We start from the raw sequence: 19,602 nt of genomic DNA, 5'->3' as shown, positions 1-19,602 counted from the left end.
CACTACAAAAGTGATTTTTTCCTCCCTTGGTAATCTACCACCTTAATTGAATTGCCTTGTTAGCACTGACCCCCACACACACTTGGTAAGGAATTCCCATCTTTTCATGTACAGTGTATTTATACCTGCCTACTGTATTTTCCACTCCATGCATCTGATGAAGTGGGTTTTAGCCCATGAACGCTTATACCCAAATAAATGTGTTAGTCTCTAAGGTGCCCCAAGGACTCCTCATTGTTTTTGCTGATACAGACTAACACAGCTACCACTCTGAAACATTTCACTTCAGTGTCCAACAAAGAATAAATACCATTTTCTCAGAAATATGTGAGGAAAGACTGGAATTCATCTTTTGTCTCTGCAATGTTTTATTAAGAATTTATTTTGTAGCCTCATAACTAAAATAGTCACTGACAATGTAAGATAACTAGAGGAGAATGGATGAGGATTTTAGAAAACCTTGGAATACCAGGGAGATCTTAAAACTCTTCCAAAGCTTATTCCCAGGATTTATCAGGTAGGTGAAATATGTCACTTGAATACCATCTCCCTTGTTCTTTGATATTTCCTAGTATTTATTCCTGACCTTGGGTGAATTATTAACTGCAAAATGATCCAATAATCCCAGGATAAATGTGTCTTACTCTGAATATAAGCTTTGCTTTTGAACCTATATATTCAAAATGATCTATGAGCTATTTTCCCCTCTCCTTTCATTGTAATTTAACACCAAACTATTGTGGTTATTTGATTTAAGAATTTATTTCCTTCTATATTTTATTCAGTAAAACTGGACCTGATCCTGCTCTCAATGCATTCAAAGGGAGATTTCTTATGAATTAACTTACTGTATATTTTTGTTTTGTAAAGTAAGTTACAAACTCTTGCAAATCCAATTTTATGGGAAGCGTCTTTCTCTCTTGTTCCTGTTACTTAATAATTCTGTTTATGGGACTGAATAATTTTGCCTCTGATATGTTGAAAGAAAATAAATGGGTAAAAAAAAAATCTTTCTGTCTCTCTCACACACAGTGTTTCTCATTCCTTAAAATTTTTTCTCCATTGATGGAATGACTGACTTTTTTTTGTTTTTACACTGATCTGACTTTTTTAATGTGGATTTTTGAAGGGATGTTCTAACTCCATCATATGAAAGGGTTCATTTAACAATATATTTATTCCTTTTTATTTATTGTCCTCATTAATCTTTGACTTTAATGTTAATCGGTGTGTTATGCTCATTATGATTTTTTTTCCTCTTACTTCCTGTTGTCTAGATCAAGTTACAGTGAAGATGAAGTTTCTCTCCTTGTGTCACAGCTCCAGAGCCAGCTCCCCTCTGCCTGGTTTTATTGTTTTCTTCCTTACTTGTTATGTTCACAAGATGGAATCAGGTCTGTGTCTGCTGTTTTTTAGGGGGATTTACTTAGGCCCCTGAAGTGTCTTAACAACATACTCAACTCAGTCACTGGAACTACTCACAGTGTAAAAAGAACAGGAGTACTTGTGGCACCTTAAAGACTAACAAATTTATTTTAGCATGAGCTTTCGTGAGCTGCAGCTCAGTCTTTAAGGTGCCACAAGTACTCCTGTTCTTTTTGCGGATACAGACTAACACGGCTGCTACCCTGAAACCTACTCACAGTGTGTAAACTTCACCTCACAGCAAGATCAGCACCTTCCTTATTCATTGTTTGCTCTGATTGTGTTGCTGCTGGGTTGTTTTATTTCCTCATGGAATAGTGCACGTCTGTCTTGTCACACAGGCATTTTTAAGAAATTATCAAGGATGCATTGGATAGACACTTATTGAGAGTTTAATAATAACAATAAAAAATAAAATACATAAATTAATTTAGTGGATTTCAGATGTAAAAAATATCAGAGCCATAATTTGAGACTCGCATGTGCCCAAAAACATAAGAATCAAAATATATTGATTTCACATGACTTTTTTTATTGGACCTGTTAGCTAATATGTTAGATGTATAACACCATGTTATTAGGTATTATGTGCACGGTAGTCCTATAATATACACGATAAAAGTGTTGGGAAGTTAACTGAATGTATTATGCTCTTCCCACAATTCTGTTCACCGATATCAAGTATCCTACCAAACATTACAAAGCTGAAGTTAGCGTTCACCATAGAAAACAGGAAGGCTATCAAAGCCAAGATACATGACTGGTGTGTCCTAGCCCTGATTGGGATGTACCTCCACACCTGCCTGGTATAGAAAGTGGTGTCCAAACAGAGCTAAGGAAGGTAAAAAACAACAAGTTAAGGGACTGGTGGGTTGGATCTTGGGTGATGTATAAAGTGTTTTCTCACTTGTGCATAGCCCTAGTACAAATATAAGTGCATTTTGGAGGGTGTATTTTTGAGGCACACATTCTGTGTAAGGTGACCACGCTGCAAAATAAGAATTGCTTCCCAGAAGGACAGTATGTTTGTCTCCTTTTCATAGTGCACTGTTTTGTATTAACCGAACTTAGCCAAAATTATTGGCTAATTTGGTCTCTTGGTCATATGAAGTACTGAACCATACTAATCCAATAATTGGCTCTAGCAATAGGGCTATGTCTCAGGAACACATTGGTGAAAGAACACCAGATATGGCCCACCAACCCTACTTTTATTCCAGGTGAGGCCCAGCAAATTTCATGGCAATGTCAGTAAGCGTGTCAATTTGAGAGCACTCAGAAAAATGGTCTGTTAAATAATAAGTTTGTCTCAACTATACACCCAAAATATCCATTACCATTTCTCTGCCTCAGTTTCTCTTATGTATGACTTTGCCAGGGACTGAACACACCCATCTTCAGCTTCCCACCCCATGTCAGCACTGTGTGCCTGTGCCAGGCACTGAACCTACCAAATGTCAGCTCCCCTCTCTGTCCAGTGCTTTGTGCCTGGCCATGCTCCAAACTTGTCTGTTATCAGCTCCACGCCCCATCTCATTGCTGTGTGCTTGTGCCATATGCCGAGACTGAGGGTTCTTATCACAGAGCCCCAGTCCTGCTGCCCATGAGCGCTGCTCTCACTTAAGCATTCAGGCTGAAATGTTCCATGCCGGGTGTCTGCCTCTGGCTGAACTTTTTGGAAAGTTTGTATAAAATGGAACCTGTTGGATGTGTCCTTCATATCGAATTCCCACTTTCCTCTGAGCTGCTTTTGTTATTCTTGCCCTGGTGCATTTTCCAGCTAAGTTCACCGTGATCGGACCCGGTGACCCTGTCACTGCCGTCCTGGGTGAGGAAGCTGTGTTACCCTGTCACCTGTCTCCCCCAATGAGCGCTGCAAACATGGAGGTGAGATGGTTCCGATCTGAGTTCGTATCCTTTGTGCACCTTTATCATGATGGGAAAGATCAGTATGATGGGCAGTTGCCAGAGTATCAGAGCAGGACAGAGCTTTTGAAAGCCGGACTCACAGATGGAAACATTCCCTTGAGGATTCTCAGTATCAGACTCTCTGATGAAGGAGAATACCACTGCTTTGTTCAAGATGATACTTTTTACGAAGAAACTATATTGGAACTGCGAGTAGCAGGTCAGTGGCTTGTGTCAGTTTTAGCTTTGTGTGGTCTGCAGGCTTTATTCTATCCTATTACAACAACAACTGTGACTCCCTGCTTGTGAAATATTTTACAATAATGCAGTTTATGTTGGTTGTTACTTAAGGGTGTAGTCAAAATCAAATGTAGCCTTCTTATTTGTTGAGACTGTGTAATGGTGGTGCTGGGGAGGGGAAACTATGTATTTATCACTTTTAGACAAGACTGAGTATTTCTCCCCTGCTGCTTTGACACTGTAAGCATGACACCAGTTAGATTTTTTTTGTTAAAAATAAACATATCTGTCCAATGCACTAATGATCAGATTTTCAAAAAGTTCAATCTAATTCAGGTATCTAAATGAAGTGGTCACATGTCCAAACATGCTCAGCACTCAGATATCTCCCATTGACTCAGTGAAATTATTGTAAATATTTGTTCACATTTTTGTGTGTCCATGAGCACTGGGATTTCAGACATTCCAATATTCATTTTTCCCTTTTACTCACTACCCACATGAATTAGTGCTTTCTTGTGTGAATAAGGGATCTACAAACTGTCCCTCATCCCTTCTGCTTTATAAATTAACATATGAATTAACACCTTTTATGTATTTTTAACTTTAGGTGTGGGCTCTGATCCTCTCATCTTTGTTGAGGGTCACCAGGATGGAGGGATTCGGGTGATTTGTCAATCAGCTGGTTGGTACCCAGAGCCTGAAGTGCTGTGGAGAGATCTCAGTGGGCGACATTTACCATCACTCTCTGAAACAACATCCCGAGGGGATAATAACCTGTTTAAAACAGAAACTGCTCTCATTATAACAGAACATTCAAACCAAAACTTGTCCTGTTGCATCAGGAACACCGTTCTCAATCAAGAAAAAGAATCAGCAGTTTATATAGCAGGTCAGTCACCATCCAAACCCCACACTGAACTCACCACCACTAGAAACAAAACAAAACATAGGAAGAAAAGAACTGAAACATCTGTGGTGGATATTTCATAATCCACATACAAACACAAAAGATGGGAGGCTGGTGTCTTTATGGGGTCACAGTTTTAGGCAACTTGATTCCATTAATTGTGAGTATTCGGACAATCAAGGTTTTGGATTTCATATAAATTTAATGTTAAGTCTGACTTTCCTGAAGTTCTAGCACGTATGCACAGACACACACCCCACACAAAAACTTGCAACATTTTTAGAAGAAACTTTCACTCAATCCTCTGATGCAGTATGTTCCTGTAATCTTAAATTCATCTTAATGATTTTTTTGAATGTGGTAAATTTTGTACTCTGGCTTGATTGTGATCTGTAGAGCCCTGTAAATCTGCAGATACCTGCTTTATATCCAGATATCCTCATCCACAGATGCGGATATCCACGGATCATTTTGGGGACCACAGGTTGGATGCGGATACAAATTTTGTATCCACGCAGAGCTCTAGTGTTCTGTTCGCTTCACCAACTGAGGCTTCATTACTTAGGTGACATTTCACACAAGACGGTCATGTGATGTAGTTTCTCTTGATGTTAAATGGGACTTGTGTTCCTTAAGACACTTTGGTCCGAATCCACAAAGGGACTCATGATTTCGTCTACAGATAAAAGATGCACTGATTAACTACTTAATCAATGCCACTTTCTTGTCTGAACACTCTTGTATAGGTTTCCGAGTGCCTTAAATAGATTTAGTTTCAGTCAATTCCTTACTGACTTCAACTAAATGAAGATAGGGCACTATGAAGCTGATTTATGATTTAAGGTTTTGTGCAGATAAAAGCTATGGGGGATTCAGTCATTAGAAATATAGATAGTTAGGTTTGCAATGACTGGGAAAACTGCATGCTGACTTGTCTGCCTGATGAAAACATTGCAGATCTCTTGAGACTATGTGCAGTGCTACGGAGGAGCCACTGGTCGTGGTACATGTGCGTACCAATGACATAGAGAAGGATAGAGAGGTCCTGGAGGCCAAATTTAGGCTCCTAGGTAAGAGATTGAAGTCCAGGACCTCCATGGTAGCATTCTCTGAGATGCTTCCAGTTCCATATGCAGGGCCAGTTAGATAGGCAGAACTGCAGTGTCTCAATGCATGGATGAGATGATGGTATAGGGAGGAAGGGTTTAGATTTATTAGGAACTAGGGAAACTTTTGGGAAAGGGAGAGCCTATACAGGAAGGATGGGCTCCACCTAAACCAAAATGGAATCAGATTGCTGACACTTAAATTAAAAAGGTCATAGACCAGTTTTTAAACTAAGGGCTGGAGGAAAACCGACAGGTGTGGAGGAGCATGTGGATCGGACAGAAACATCCCTTAGGGGAGAACCTATTAATGGAGATTTTCTATGTCCTCGTAAGGAGGAGAGGATGCAAAATGATGAAATACAGGTAGGATCTGATCAGAAACAGTCAAATGAAAAAAAGTCCCATTCAATTACATCAAGGAATGGCAGACAGCTAAAAAGTAACAAGTTTTAAAAGTACTTACATGCCAATGCTAGCAGTCTAAATAATAAGATGGGTGAACTACAGTGCCTTGCATTAAATGAGGATATTGATATAGTAGACATCAGAGAAACTTTGTGGAATGAGGATAATCAATGGGACATAGTAATACCAGGGTACAAAATATATCAGAAAGACAGAACAGGTTGTGCTGGTGGGGGAGTGGCACTATATGTGAAAGAAAGCATAAAATCAAATGAAGTAAAAATCTTAAATGAACCAAACTGTACCATAGAATCTCTATGGATAGAAATTCCATGCTGTAATAATAAGACTGTAGCAGTAGGGCTATATTACCGACCACCAGACCAGGATGGTGATAGTGACTGTGAAATGCTCAGTTTGATTAGAGAGGCTAGTAAAATAAAAAACTCAGTAATAATGGGGGATTTCAACTATCCCCATATTGAGTGGGTACATGTCAGGACAAGATGCAGAGATAAAGTTTCTTGACACCTTAAATGACTGCTTCTTGGAGCAGCTAGTCTTAGAACCCACAAAGAGGAGAGGCAATTCTTGATTTAGTCCTAAGTGGAGCACAGGATATGATCCAAGAGGTGAATATAGCCGGATGGCTTGGTAATAATGATCATCATATAATTAAATTTAACATCCCTGTGGTGGGGAAAAGACCATAGCAGCCTGACACTGAAGCATTTAATTTCAGAAAGGGGAACTATACAAAAATGAGGTTGGTTAACTAGAAATTAAAGGGTACCAAAAGTGAAATCTCTGCAAGCTGCATGAAAACTTTTTAAAGACACCATAATAAAGGCTCAACTTGAATGTATACCCCAAATTAATAAACATAGTAAGAGAACCATAAAAGAACCATTGTGGCTAAACAACAAAGTAAGAGAAGCAGTGAGAGGCAAAAAGGCATCCTTTAAAAAGTGGAAGTTAAATCCTAGTGAGGAAAATAGAAAGGAGCATAAACTCTGGCAAATGAAGTGTAAAAATGTAATTAGGAAGGCCAAAAAATAATTTAAAGAACATTTAGCCAAAGACTCAAAAAGTAATATTAGAAAAAAAATGTAAGTACATCAGAAGCAGGAAGCCTGCTAAACAACCAGTGGGGCCACTGGACGATTGAGATGCTAAAGGAGCACTCAAGGATGATAAGGCCATTGCAGAGAAACAAAATTAATTCTTTGCATCGCTCTTCATGGCTGAGTATGTGAATGAGATTACCAACCCTGAGCCATTCTTTTTAGGAGACAGATCTGAGGAACTGTTCCAGATTGAGGTGTCATTAGAGGAGGTTTTGGAACAGGTTGATAAATTAAACAGTAATAAGTCACCAGGACCAGATGGTATTCACCCAAGAGATCTCAAGGAAATCAAATGTGAAATTGCAGAACTACTTAACTGTAGTCCATAACCTATCATTTAAATCAGCTTCTGTACCAGATGACTGGAGGATAGATAATGTGATCCAATTTTTAAAAAGGGCTCCAGAGGTGATTCTGGCAATTACAGACCTGTAAACCTGACTTCAGTATGGGGCAAACTGATTGAAACTGTAGTAAAGAACAGAATTGTCAGACACATAGATGAATATAATGTGGTTTTTTTAAAGGAACATCATGTCTCGCCAATCTACTAGAATTCTTGGAGGAGGTCAACAAGCATGTGGACAGGCAGATCCAGTGGATATAGTGTACTTAGATTTTCAGAAGGCCTTTGACAAGATCACTCTCCAAAGGCTCTTAAGCAAAGTAAGCTGCCATGGGATAAGAGGGAAAGTTTTCTCTCATGGATTGGTAACTGGTTAAAAGATAGGAAACAAAGGGTAGGTATAAATGGTCAGTTTTCAGAATGGACAGAGGTAAATAGTAGTGTCCCCCAGGGGTCTGTACTGGGACCAGTCCTATTCAACATATTCATAAATGATCTTGGAAAAGGGGTAAACAGTGACGTGGCAAAATTTGCAGATGATACAAAAAAAGATAGTTAAGTCCCAGGGAAACTGCGTAGAGCTACAAAAGGATCTCTCAAAACTGGGTGACTGGGCAAGAAACTGGCAGATGAAATTTAATGTTGATAAATGCAAAGTAATGCACATTGGAAAACATAATCCCAACTATACATAAACAATGATGTTGTCTAAATGAGCAGTTACCACTCAAGAAAGAGATCTTGGAGTCATCATGGATAGTTCTTTGAAAACATCCACTCAATCTGCAGCGGAAGTCAAAAAAGTGAACTGAATGTTGGAAATCATTAAGAAAGGGATAGATAATAAGACTGAAAATATCATATTGCCTCTATATAAATCTACGGTACGCCCACATCTTGAATTCTGAATGCAGATGTGGTTGCCCCATGTTAAAAAAGATATATTGGAATTGGAAAAGGTTCAGAAAAGGGCAACAAACATAATTAAGGGTATGGAACAGCTGCCGTATGAAGAGAGATTAATAAAATTGGGACTTTTCATCTTAGAAAAGAGATGACTAAGCCCTGGTCTACACTAGGACTTTAATTCGAATTTATCAGCGTTAATTCGAACTAACCGCTCAACCGTCCACACCAGGAAGCCATTTAATTCGAACTAGAGGGCTCTTTAGTTCGAATTTGGTACTCCACCCCGGCAGGTGGAGTAACGCTAAATTCGCACTTGCTAGCTCGAATTAGGCTTGGTGTGGATGCTAATCGAACTTAGCAGCTCCGGGAGCTATCCCACAGTTCACCACTCTGTTGACGCTCTGGACAGCATTCCGAGCTTGGATTCTCTGGCCAGCCACACAGGAAATGACCCGCGAAAATTTGAATTCATTTTCCTGTCTGGGCGGTTTGAATCTGACGTTCTGGTTGCACATCGGGGCGAGCTCCGCAGCACCTGCAACGATGCAGAGCTCTCCAGCAGAGGAGTCCGGGCAATCCCAGAATAGAAAGAGGTCCCCAGCATGGACTGACCGGGAAGTCCAGGATCTGATCGCTGTGTGGGGCGAGGAGTCTGTGCTCTCGGAGCTGCGCTCCAACAAGCGGAACGCGAAGACCTTCGAGAAGGTCTCTAAAGCCATGAAAGACAAAGGATACAGCCGGGATGCGATGCAGTGCCGCGTGAAAGTGAAGGACCTAAGACAAGGGTATCAAAAAGTCAGAGCGGCAAACGGACGCTCCGGAGCCCAGCCCCAGACATGCCGCTTCTACGAGGCACTGCATGCCATTCTAGGTGGGTCTGCCACCAGTGCCCCACCAGTGACGGTGGACTCCGAGGACGGAATAGTGTACCGGGACAGTTCCCCCTCCCTGTTCGCCGATGGGGAAGATGAGGAAGGGTCTGTTGAGGACGGCGCAGGCGACATCGAACCCACTCCCGCTTTCCCTGACAGCCAGGATCTCTTCATCACCCTCACAGAGATCCCCTACCAACCGTCCCCGCCCGTTAACCCGGACTCGGAATCAGGGGAAGGATCAGGCGGTAAGTGCTACAAACAGGGATACATTTATTTTTTTAAGAAACAGGGATATATATAAAAAATAGAAATACTATATAACAATTTTTAAATATGAAACTAGACAAACAGCAGGTCTACACAAACAGCAATGGAGCAATAGTCCTCTGGGGATAGTTCAAAAAAGCTCTCAGAGAGCAGCTGGAAAAGCCTCAGCAAGAGGTTTCTTGGGAGAGGTGCTTTATTGGGTGCTCCGTTGAAGCACACTCTTCCGCGCCAGGCCATCCTCAGGTACAGGGGGACCATCGCCTCGACGAGCATGGCAGCGTATGGTCCTGGTCTGTGCAGGGCTTCTGTTAGCATCCGCTCTCTCTGTGTGCGCCTGACACGCCTCAGGGTGATGTCGTTGTGGAAGTGCTGCATCTAATTAGTGGAATTAGTGTACTGTTACTATTGTGCATGGTAGACTTTTACTTTGCATAAGAATGACCCTCGCTTAACAGAGTTTTACTTTGCATAAGAATGACCCTCGCTTAACAGCCACGTGTTGCAGGCCACAGAGGAAACGCATACAGGGGTCTTTCCCGTTCACTGGCGGGAGGTGCCGCATAACGCTCATCTTTTCTGCTTTGCACATTGCCTCCAGCAGGAGAGCACAGCTAAGCAGTAACTGATAAGCACTCTGTACTGTAAGGCTTACCAGGACTTTGTGCAAGAGGGATGCAGCTGTCTCTCCTCGCTTGTGCACTATCCAGTGCAATCGCGCCGCCAATGAGAGCGTATTCCGAAATCTCGGACTAGTTCCGAGATCTCCTGAGACTTGGTTCCCTGTTTGGTGGTCTTAACTGAAACTGACTAGACTGTGTTTACTGTTGGAAAACATGTATTTGTTCAAGGAAATCACCTACTTTTTCGCATCACACAGCTTCGGGTCCTTCCCGGACTGCCCCGCCATCCCCCTCGCAGAGGCTGGCTCAGATTAGACGCCGAAAGAAAAAGACAAGGGACGACATGTTCCAGGAACTGATGGCCAGCTCCAGAGCGGAGGCGGCAGAGCAGAGACAGTCGAGGGAGAGCCTGTGTCAGCAGCATCGCACACACATGGAACGGGAGGATAGGTGGCGGCAGGAAGACCAGCAGGCGACTCAAACACTGCTTGGTCTAATGAGGGAGCAAACGGACACGCTCCGGCGCCTTGTAGATGTTCTGCAAGACCGCAGTCAGGAGGAGAGAGCCCCCCTGCAGTGCATCTGCAACCGCCCTCCAACGCCAAGAAGTCCTGTCCCCCCCTCACCCAAAGTGACAAGACGGAGGGGCGGTAGGGGCCGTGAGAACTGTCCCTGCACCGCAGCACACTGATAATGTTCGAGACAACTGTCGCGCTGTAAATTTGTACAAGCTCTTTCCTTAAAGCATCAACCAGTCCCAACTCCAAGTTTAAACCCCCCACTGTGTACTACATTATTAAAAGCGGTTTTGTGTTACTGACTGTTTCCGTCATGTTTCTGGTGTCAGAAGACTTTCTGTTGTTCTGTAGGGGGGGGGGGGGGTTGTAATTTCACTGCATAGCCCACAGTGCCATGCTACAGACTTGGCTGCAGGGTCAACTGCAGGGCACACACAGACTGCAGTCACTAGGCACCAGGGACAGTCTGTGTGGTGTATGCTGCCCCGGGTCTTTCCTTGATGTGTATGCTTGTGCAGGGTCCTGGTGCCTGACATCCCAGAATGTAAAGGCAGGCTTCCCTTCACATGCACTTGGACCGTAGTCACGATCCTCCCCGGTGCCCTGAGCCCCAAAAAGAGACCTCATCCAGGGGCAGATACTCACCCTTCCCCCACACCCCTCACCCCTTCCAACGCCCAAACCCACAGCCGTCATGTTAACCCCTATCCAAAGACGGCACCCCTCGCCCCTTCCTGCAAACCCACCCATCAGTGCACACCTTAACCAGCACAGAGTGCTTCCATGTTTCAACGAAGAAAGAGAAATGCAAAGTCAACGAAAGATTTATTATTAATTACTAAAACATGTCCTTAGTTTTAAAACGTCCTTCGGAACTGGGGGAAACTTGGTTTATGATCAGGCTCTCTTAAAATCAAGTGGACAGTCACAGGTTACCCTGCTCTGCGAGGAAACTCGCTTTCAAAGCCTCCCTGATGCATATCGCTTCCCGCTGGGATATTCTCTCAGCACGGGTGTCTGGCTGATCGTAAACAGCAGCCAGGCGATTTGCCTCAACCTCCCAAGCGGCCAAAAAGGTCTCGCCCTTGCTCTCACAGAGATTGTGGAGCACACAGCAAGCAGCAATCACTACGGGGATATTCTTTTCGCTGATGTCCGAGCGAGTCAGTAAGGTCCGCCATCTCCCCTTGAGACGTCCGAAAGCACACTCCACCACCATTCTGCACTTGCTCAGCCGGTAGTTGAAGAGTTCCTTGTCTCTGTCCAAGGCGCCTGTATAGGGCTTCATGAGCCAGGGCATTAGCGGGTAGGCCGGGTCCCCGAGGATCACTGTAGGCATCTGCACATCCCCAACCGTTATTTTGTGGTCCGGGAAGAAAGTGCCTGCCTGGAGGCGTCTAAACAGACCAGAGTTCCTGAACACACGCGCGTCATGAACCTTGCCCGCCCACCCGACGTTGATGTTGGTAAAACGTCCCCTATGGTCCACCACAGCTTGCAGCACCATTGAAAAGTAGCCCTTTCGGTTAATGTACTCGCTGGCCTGGTGGGCTGGTGCCAGGATAGGGATGTGAGTCCCATCTATAGCCCCACCGCAGTTTGGGAATCCCATCGCGGCGAAGCCATCTATGATGACCTGGACATTTCCGAGAGTCACTACCTTTGAGAACAGTTGCTCAACGATTGCGTGGGCTACTTGAATGACAGCAATCCCCACGGTAGATTTGCCCACGCCAAAGTGGTTCGCTACTGACCGGTAGCTGTCTGGCGTGGCAAGTTTCCAGAGGGCTATGGCCACTCGCTTCTGCACACTCAGGGCTGCTCGCATCCTTGTGTCCTGGCGCTTCAGGGCAGGGGACAGCAAGTCACACAGTTCAAGGAAAGTGCCCTTACGCATCCTGAAGTTTCGCAGCCACTCTGTGTCATCCCAGACCTGCAGCACTATGCGGTCCCACCAGTCTGTGCTTGTTTCCCGGGCCCAGAATCGCCGTTCCACACCATGAACTTGACCCATTGCCACCATGATCTCCACTGCCCGGCGTACCCTGCTTTCTGAGAGGTCTGCGCCACTCTCCTCACCGTGCTGCCGGAGCCTCCTCGCCCGGTTTCTCAGCATCTGACTGTGGAAGAGGTGGACGATAACGTGCGAGGAGTTGACAACGGCCATAAGTGCAGCGATGATCGCAGCGGGCTCCATGCTCGCAGTGCTGTGGCGTCCGCGCTGTAACCGACCAGACAAGGGCGCGAACAGATTTCCCGCCGGCGCTTTCAAGGAAGACAGGGAGGGCGGGATTGACGGTTCAATGACGACACATTTTTTCCCCCAGCATGCATTGGGGGGAAATCCCACAATTCCAATGGGCAGCGGGGAGTGCGGGAACTGTGGGATAGCTTCCCACAGTGCACCGCTTCCAAAGTCGAAGCTGGCCCCGTGAATGTGGACTCAGAAGTTCGAATTTGTGTATTTAGTATGGATACACAAATTCGACTTCATAAGGTCGAATCCACAAATTCGACTTAAGTAGATTCGAAATAGTCCTGTAGTGTAGACAAGCCCTAAGGGGAAATATGATTTAGGTCTATAAAATCATGACTGGTGTAGAGAAAGTAGATAAGGAAGTGTTGTTTACTCCTTCTCATAACACAAGAACTAGGGGTCACCAAATGAAATTAATAGGCAGGAGGTTTAACACAAATAAAAAGAAGTATTTCTTCACACAACACACAGTAAACTTGTGGAACTCTTTGCCAGAGGATGTTGTGAAGGCAAGACTTTAACGGGGTTCAAAAAAGAACTAGATAAATTCATGGAGGATAGGTCCCTCAATGGCCATTAGCCAGGATGGGCAGGGATGGTGTCCCTAGCCTCTGTTTGACAGAAGCTGGGGATGGATCACTGGATGATTCCCTGTTCTGTTCATTCCCTCTGGGGCACCTAGCACTGGCCACTGTCGGAAGATAGGATCCTCGGCTAGATGGACATTTGGTGTGACCCAGTATTGCCATTCTTATGGTCTTATGTTCTTATGCATCATTTTATTTAAATTGGTGCAACCCTCATATGTTGTCAACTCTTGAACCAATTTAAGAATGACCCTAAGAGGGTTGCCCCAGGTTCACTCAGAGCACAAACCATGTGCAGAAAAGGCATTAGGCACATTTGAAAATTCCATCCTGGTTAAGTGACTGAATCATGGTGAACACAAGAACAGCAAAAGAAGATTGCTTAAGTTTCTGCACAAATGTTTGGAGGAATTGTGGTTATGATTTCTCTCAATATTAGGGGGGAACAGTGGATTTTTTAAAAAATATGCTAATTAATCTGGCAATTTCTGAATGTTGCCTACTGCTAAGGGCCAAATGCTTTTCTGGCATAAACCTATTGGAGTCTTGGTTTTATGAGCAGAGAATTTGCTCCTGAACTCTGTGGCCCTCTGAATAGCAATGAATCAAATCAGGATAAATCCACATTAAAGCTGTGTTGGTTGGAGCCATTTTTAAAATCAGTTTCTGGTCTTCTGTGTAGTGTAGACATGGCCGTTCTTTCACTCTTGTCTCACACAAACCCTGCTGGGCACTATTTATGTATTTGTATGAAAATCTGCTTTTAGTCACCACTTCCAAACTAAGGCAAGCCCTGGGTGTTTTGTTTTTCAGATTCCTTTTTCCCGAGGGTGAATCCCTGGATGGTGGCTCTGAGTATGATCCTGGTGGTTTTGTTTGGTTTCATTGGCCTCACTGTTTATCTCTGTAAAATGAAAGGTAAATATCAGAGGGAGAAATATACTGTCAATAAAGGTTTTGTTCTAATAAATAAATAAGGGCAATTTAGGGATTTAACATGAAAAGAACGTGTGATCTGCTGATCTGGTCCTAAATAAAGAAGAAGAATAGATGTGAATTTATTGATAGAGGGTGGGGGCAGAGGTGCGAGGGAGAGAATAGAAGGGCGAGTCTCAGACAATAGAACTGAATCGGATCATAGCAGATACATCTCTGTTCTACTTGGTCCTCTATCTCCCTCTTCCCAGTTCTCAGGCAGTTATCGCTCTCTGTCTCTGGTTCCACTTGAGACAAGGTTATGCAGAGTCTAGCCTCTCATATTTGTACTTGAAACATCTTTTTTTTTTTTTGCTAGTAAAGTGAAGTGAATCTGGACACTATAGCGATGGGCCCTATAGAAATGCCTCTTTGGTAAATCAGTAAATAAACACATTTGTTCCTCAGAAAATAAAAAAAAATCATATCAAATGTCACATAACTCAGACACAGATGTCCATGCCCTGATGAACTTCATCCATAAAGAATATCTGCCCAATTGCCAAATAAATTTGACATGTCACTGAGTCCCTCCATACCCTAATGAATTGTGTACCTCTTTTAACAATGTTTCATGAAGCAAGGAGAATAATTTATATTTATTTCTGTATTTTAAGGGAAGCTTACTGAAGAAGTTGGTAAGTTTCAGTTTTTCTACAAATAAATTTTTTACCACGGCTACACAATTGCATATGGGTTTGTTGGTTTCTCTGATTTATTTTTGTGTCTCTGTGTTTGACAGGGGTGGGAGTTGTGTGTGTGTAATAGGCTGGACCATTATAGGCCCATTTGGATGTTTCCAGAGACCCATTCCCTTTAATAGTCCATCCAGTTAGGGGATTAGATCAGCATAAGTTATGTGTCTCAGGGGTGGAAATTTTCAGTGTAGACTAGCCCTTGGTCTCAGAGGTTTTCTGAGAAGAAAATTGTTGTACACAATTGGATCCTCATATAGGAGTGTAATTGCATCAGTGGGTTACGTGGCCTAGTGGTGAGCACACTTAGTGACCCCTCCCAGTGGGCAGGTCTTGCAGTCCTGGCCCTCTTTTAATCAGAGGGGCAGGGAGGTAGGCAATGGCAGGGGAGCTGGGACCCACCCACTCTACTGGGCTCTGACCCAGTTGCCTAGGAGGGTCGTTATTGTCTGGTCCCCAAAGTTGTCCTCTGAGTCACCCTGCCTGGGTCAGTTATGACCAGCTGTTTTTCTCAAGAGCACGTTAGACAAACACCAGTCAGAGGTGGTTCAGGTAATACTTAGGCCTACCACGAGTGCGGGAGATTAGACTTCCAGTCCTATGCTTCTAATAGAATCACAGAGTTAGAAGGGATGAAGAGATCATCTAGTCTGATCTCCTTAAGAGGAAACTGAACAGAGATAGTTTCTAAGCCTAAATTTCTGTTTAATTTTTAGGCAAACTAAATATAGAAATTGGTAAATGTCTTTATCCCTCCTCAGACAAGAATTTTTTTGTACCGAATGGGATCCTCATGTGGGAGCTGGTGTAATTTTTATGGAGTTTGGTTTTAAATTTGTTTACAATTTTGTTGCAGTATGAAACCTCTTTTTGTATGTTTGTTTTCTCGCTTTTTATTATTATTTTTTTGGGGGGGAGGGAGGTTAGTGTTATTGTGTAAAATGTGTGGAAGCCCTAAATTGGGTAGATTTCACACCAAAAGCTAATTTGAAAAACTGGTAAGCAATAGAGTTATGGCATCACAGAGTTTAAGATCAGAAGTGACCACTGGATTCTCTCGTCTGACATCCTGAAGAGGAGGTTGATTTCTCTCAGCCTTCACTGTCATATTGATGATAAAGAGAAATAAAAAATAAGAAAAGGGAAACTCCTAACAAAAATATATCTTTATCTTTAATTTTTAGGCAAACGAGATAACGAGATAGGTAAGTGTTGTCATCCTTCCTGTGAAAAGAAACTTTTTGTACTAATTCGGCGTTTCATGTGGGAGTTTAATTGTGGTTGAGTTGTTTGCCTTTAAATTTAATTTTTAAAATTGTTGCAATGATAAATTATTTTTGTTTCCTTGCTTTTTAATTATTCTCATTATTTTGGGGGTGTGGGTGGTTGTTTTTTAATGTAACTTTATAAAGTGTGGAGACAGAGTAAATTGGATAGATTTTACACCAAAAGCTAATTTGAAAATTTGATCAGCAATACAGTAGCGGAGTAGGTAGTGACCAAGAAAATATGGCCCAGGAGGAATTGTGGGAAGGCACTGGAGGACTATCAGCCCCTGAGATGATTAGCCTCCCTCCACACTGCAAAGTGGGCATGTAACCAACCTGAATTAAAGTCGTAACTGGGCTACAGCTTATACCCACAGTCTTGCCAGCCAGCCTGGGAGTAAAGCACCAACAAACTTGAGTCTGAGGTTTTGTGTTTGTGCAATAAATTGGTTGGGAACAGCCAGATAAGACCTTGGGCTAACTGCAGTGAAGATCCACCCTGGGAGAGAGACAGCCAGTGGAGGTTCTGATGAACCTATAACATTCTTTTGTCCTTGGTGTATTAGTTTGTACAATATTGAATCATGCAATACATGTTCAGTTCCGCTCTCATCTCTAATTATGTGGCTGGTTTTAGGGTGGAGAAGAACTCTGGCACCTATAGAAGAAGGTAATTAAAGATCATATTTTATCAATGTCCAAATATCCGTTGCAATGGGGCAATATACCTCCTCTTTCTTGAATGTGGGTGTGATAGTTCAGGGCAGAGCTCCCCAGCACCCTGCATTTCATGGCACATCACAAAGTGAGATGGGTTTTGTGCCTATGTCCTACCACACCATAATGAATTTATATCATATTGTAGCTATTCTTCCTGCCCCTCCACCACTGGGTATGTGCACTGCACCCTGCAGAGGTCTGTGATAGCAGATGCCACCCATTGTACAGATCCAGTGGGACATGCACCTCCACAGCCACTTCTTCAGGGGGAGTTTGTTCTGTCTCCCTGTGCTGATGGCCAATCTCCAGTGTGTCTGTTTCTTCCTTCATCTTTTCCCCTGTGAAGAAAGCCAGGAGCTCTGCAATGACCCCATGCTGGTGGCATGAGTATGTGTCTTTGTGCGACCCTGGCTGCAGTCTCAAGCAGAGGAACAGAGCCTTAATCACAGATAGGGGCTCTCCTGGCTCCATTATACAGATCTGGGGATCTCCTGTGATTGTCTCATTTCCCCTCTCTCCATCTACCACAATCCCAGCATGCTCCTGTCTCTGATAAACAGGACATCACTTTAGTGTCCCCATCACTAGCACAACCCTCTCCCTCTTTCCACCTATTCTGTACCTCCCCAGTGGCAGAATAGCCACTGGGACAATGAGGCCTCTGCCTAGGGGCCACTGCCAATTGGGGGCCCCCAGAGAAATGGGCGCCTCTGAGCCCCAATCCGCTCTGCCTTCCCAGTGCTCCTGCCCAGAGAGTGGAGTTGGGACTTGCCCCACTCCATCCGCCCAGCACTTCAGCTGGGGAATGGTGTCGGAGTGTGGGGGCTTGCCCTCTCTCCAGGTGGAGCGCCAGGTGGCCACAGCAAGGCATGCCCCCACACCCTGGCCCCATTTTCTCAGCAGAAGTGTGGGGAGGGGGAGTTCTGCAGGGAGAAGGAGTGGGCAGAGGCCTTCACTTGCTGTGGCCCAGAGCCCCACAAAACCCTAATCCACCCCTGCTCCCCCCACACTTGTAGCTTCTGCCTCATTCCATCATGACTCTCCCTCACTTGTGCTAATCCCCCTCCTCCAGGCTAATGTACTTTTATGCTGCAACTGCTGATGAGCAGTGACATTCTGGGCGTGTTCAATCCTGGTACCTGGCCTGTTCCTTTCTGAGCTGTGACATTTCAGAGCAGGCAGGGTGTGGTGGGGAGGCCCCATAGCAAAGTCCAGCATGGAGCAGCTGGGACAGTGAGATTTAAGGTGGGGTGGGAGGGGAGCTGTGTCAATGTTCACTGAGTTGTACCATCTGCTGGGGCAACTGAGTCTCTAGTCCCTGGGGAGAGGTGGGAGCAGGAGGGGAAAGATTCTGAGTCTCAGGCCTGCCCCAGCTGATCCTTTCACCCTGTCACTGACCCATCTCGGTCAGGGGAGTGACTCTCCCCAGCACTGTTCTGAGATCTCAGAGCTGACTGGTAAATCCTGGATGAAGGAGATTCCCTGAGGATCTTCCCCAGCTGGAGAGAGACTATCACTGACACCATCAAACCCTCCCCCAGGGCTGAGCTCTGCCCCTAACGCTCTGATTCTCTCTCCCCAGCAAATGTGACTCTGGATCCAGACACGGCTCATCCCCAACTCATCCTGTCTGAGGATCAGAAAAGTGTGAGACGGGGAGACACGTGGCAGCGACTGCCTGACAACCCTGAGAGATTTGACTATTGGGCCTGTGTGCTGGGCTGTGAGGGATTCACCTCGGGGAGATATTGCTGGGAGGTGGATGTGGGGGATGGGGGATACTGGGCTGTGGGAGTGGCCAGAGAGTCTGTGGGGAGGAAGGGATGGATCAACCGTAGCCCTGAGGGGGGGATCTGGGCTGTGGAGCAGTGGTGGGGTCAGTTCCAGGCTCTCACCTCCCCTGCGACCCCCCTGCCCCTGAGCCGGTTCCCCAGCAGGATCCGGGTTTGTCTGGACTGTGACCGGGGGCAGGTGACATTTATCGATGCTGGTGACGAGGCCCCGATCTTCACTTTCCCGCCGGGCTCCATCCCTGGGGAGAGAATCCGACCCTGGTTCCTGCTGGGGCGGGGATTCCGGCTCAGACTGTGTCCCTGAGAGACACAGCAGAAGGGGGAACTGAAAATCAGCCTCTCTGGCCTCATGGACCCCAGTCTCTTGGAGGACTCCTGTCTACCACCCAGCCCCTAGCTCCTCATCTCTATGGCCCCTAGAGGCTCCTCCCCCTCCCTGCAGCCCCAGGGATGAGCGGGGGGGTGGGGGAAGAACCCCTGGGGCTGCAGGAAGGGCAGAGGGGCCCTGAGGGGCAGAGGTGGGGGCTGGGCAGTGGGCAGAACGAACAGCCGGGCTTGAGACAGGCAGGGGTGGGGGTGGCAGGGACACAGCATGAATCAATCAGGGTTGGGGCGGTGGGGAGAAGCAGCAGCAGGGGAGTGTTTTGT

General features: G+C 45.0%; 1 protein-coding gene across 1 annotated transcript in view; it reads left to right on the top strand.

The window, feature by feature from the left end:
* The window catches only part of LOC123346298 (butyrophilin subfamily 1 member A1-like), a 28,387-nt gene extending 8,988 nt beyond the window's left edge, over positions 1-19,399 (top strand). Inside the window, exons 2-9 of the mRNA XM_044983633.1 lie at positions 1,278-1,394; positions 3,206-3,553; positions 4,184-4,465; positions 14,317-14,421; positions 15,096-15,116; positions 16,358-16,378; positions 17,079-17,111; positions 18,744-19,399. Coding sequence (XP_044839568.1) covers positions 1,295-1,394; positions 3,206-3,553; positions 4,184-4,465; positions 14,317-14,421; positions 15,096-15,116; positions 16,358-16,378; positions 17,079-17,111; positions 18,744-19,258 — 1,425 coding nt within the window. The 5' untranslated portion in view covers positions 1,278-1,294 and the 3' untranslated portion in view covers positions 19,259-19,399. The remainder of the gene's footprint in view (positions 1-1,277; positions 1,395-3,205; positions 3,554-4,183; positions 4,466-14,316; positions 14,422-15,095; positions 15,117-16,357; positions 16,379-17,078; positions 17,112-18,743) is intronic.
* The last annotated feature ends 203 nt before the right edge of the window (positions 19,400-19,602 follow it).

Source organism: Mauremys mutica, chromosome 12, assembly GCF_020497125.1.
Source record: "Mauremys mutica isolate MM-2020 ecotype Southern chromosome 12, ASM2049712v1, whole genome shotgun sequence".
Lineage (NCBI taxonomy): Eukaryota > Metazoa > Chordata > Testudines > Geoemydidae > Mauremys > Mauremys mutica.
The sequence above is the reverse complement of the archived record's forward strand: the minus strand, read 5'-3'. Positions and strand labels throughout refer to the sequence as shown.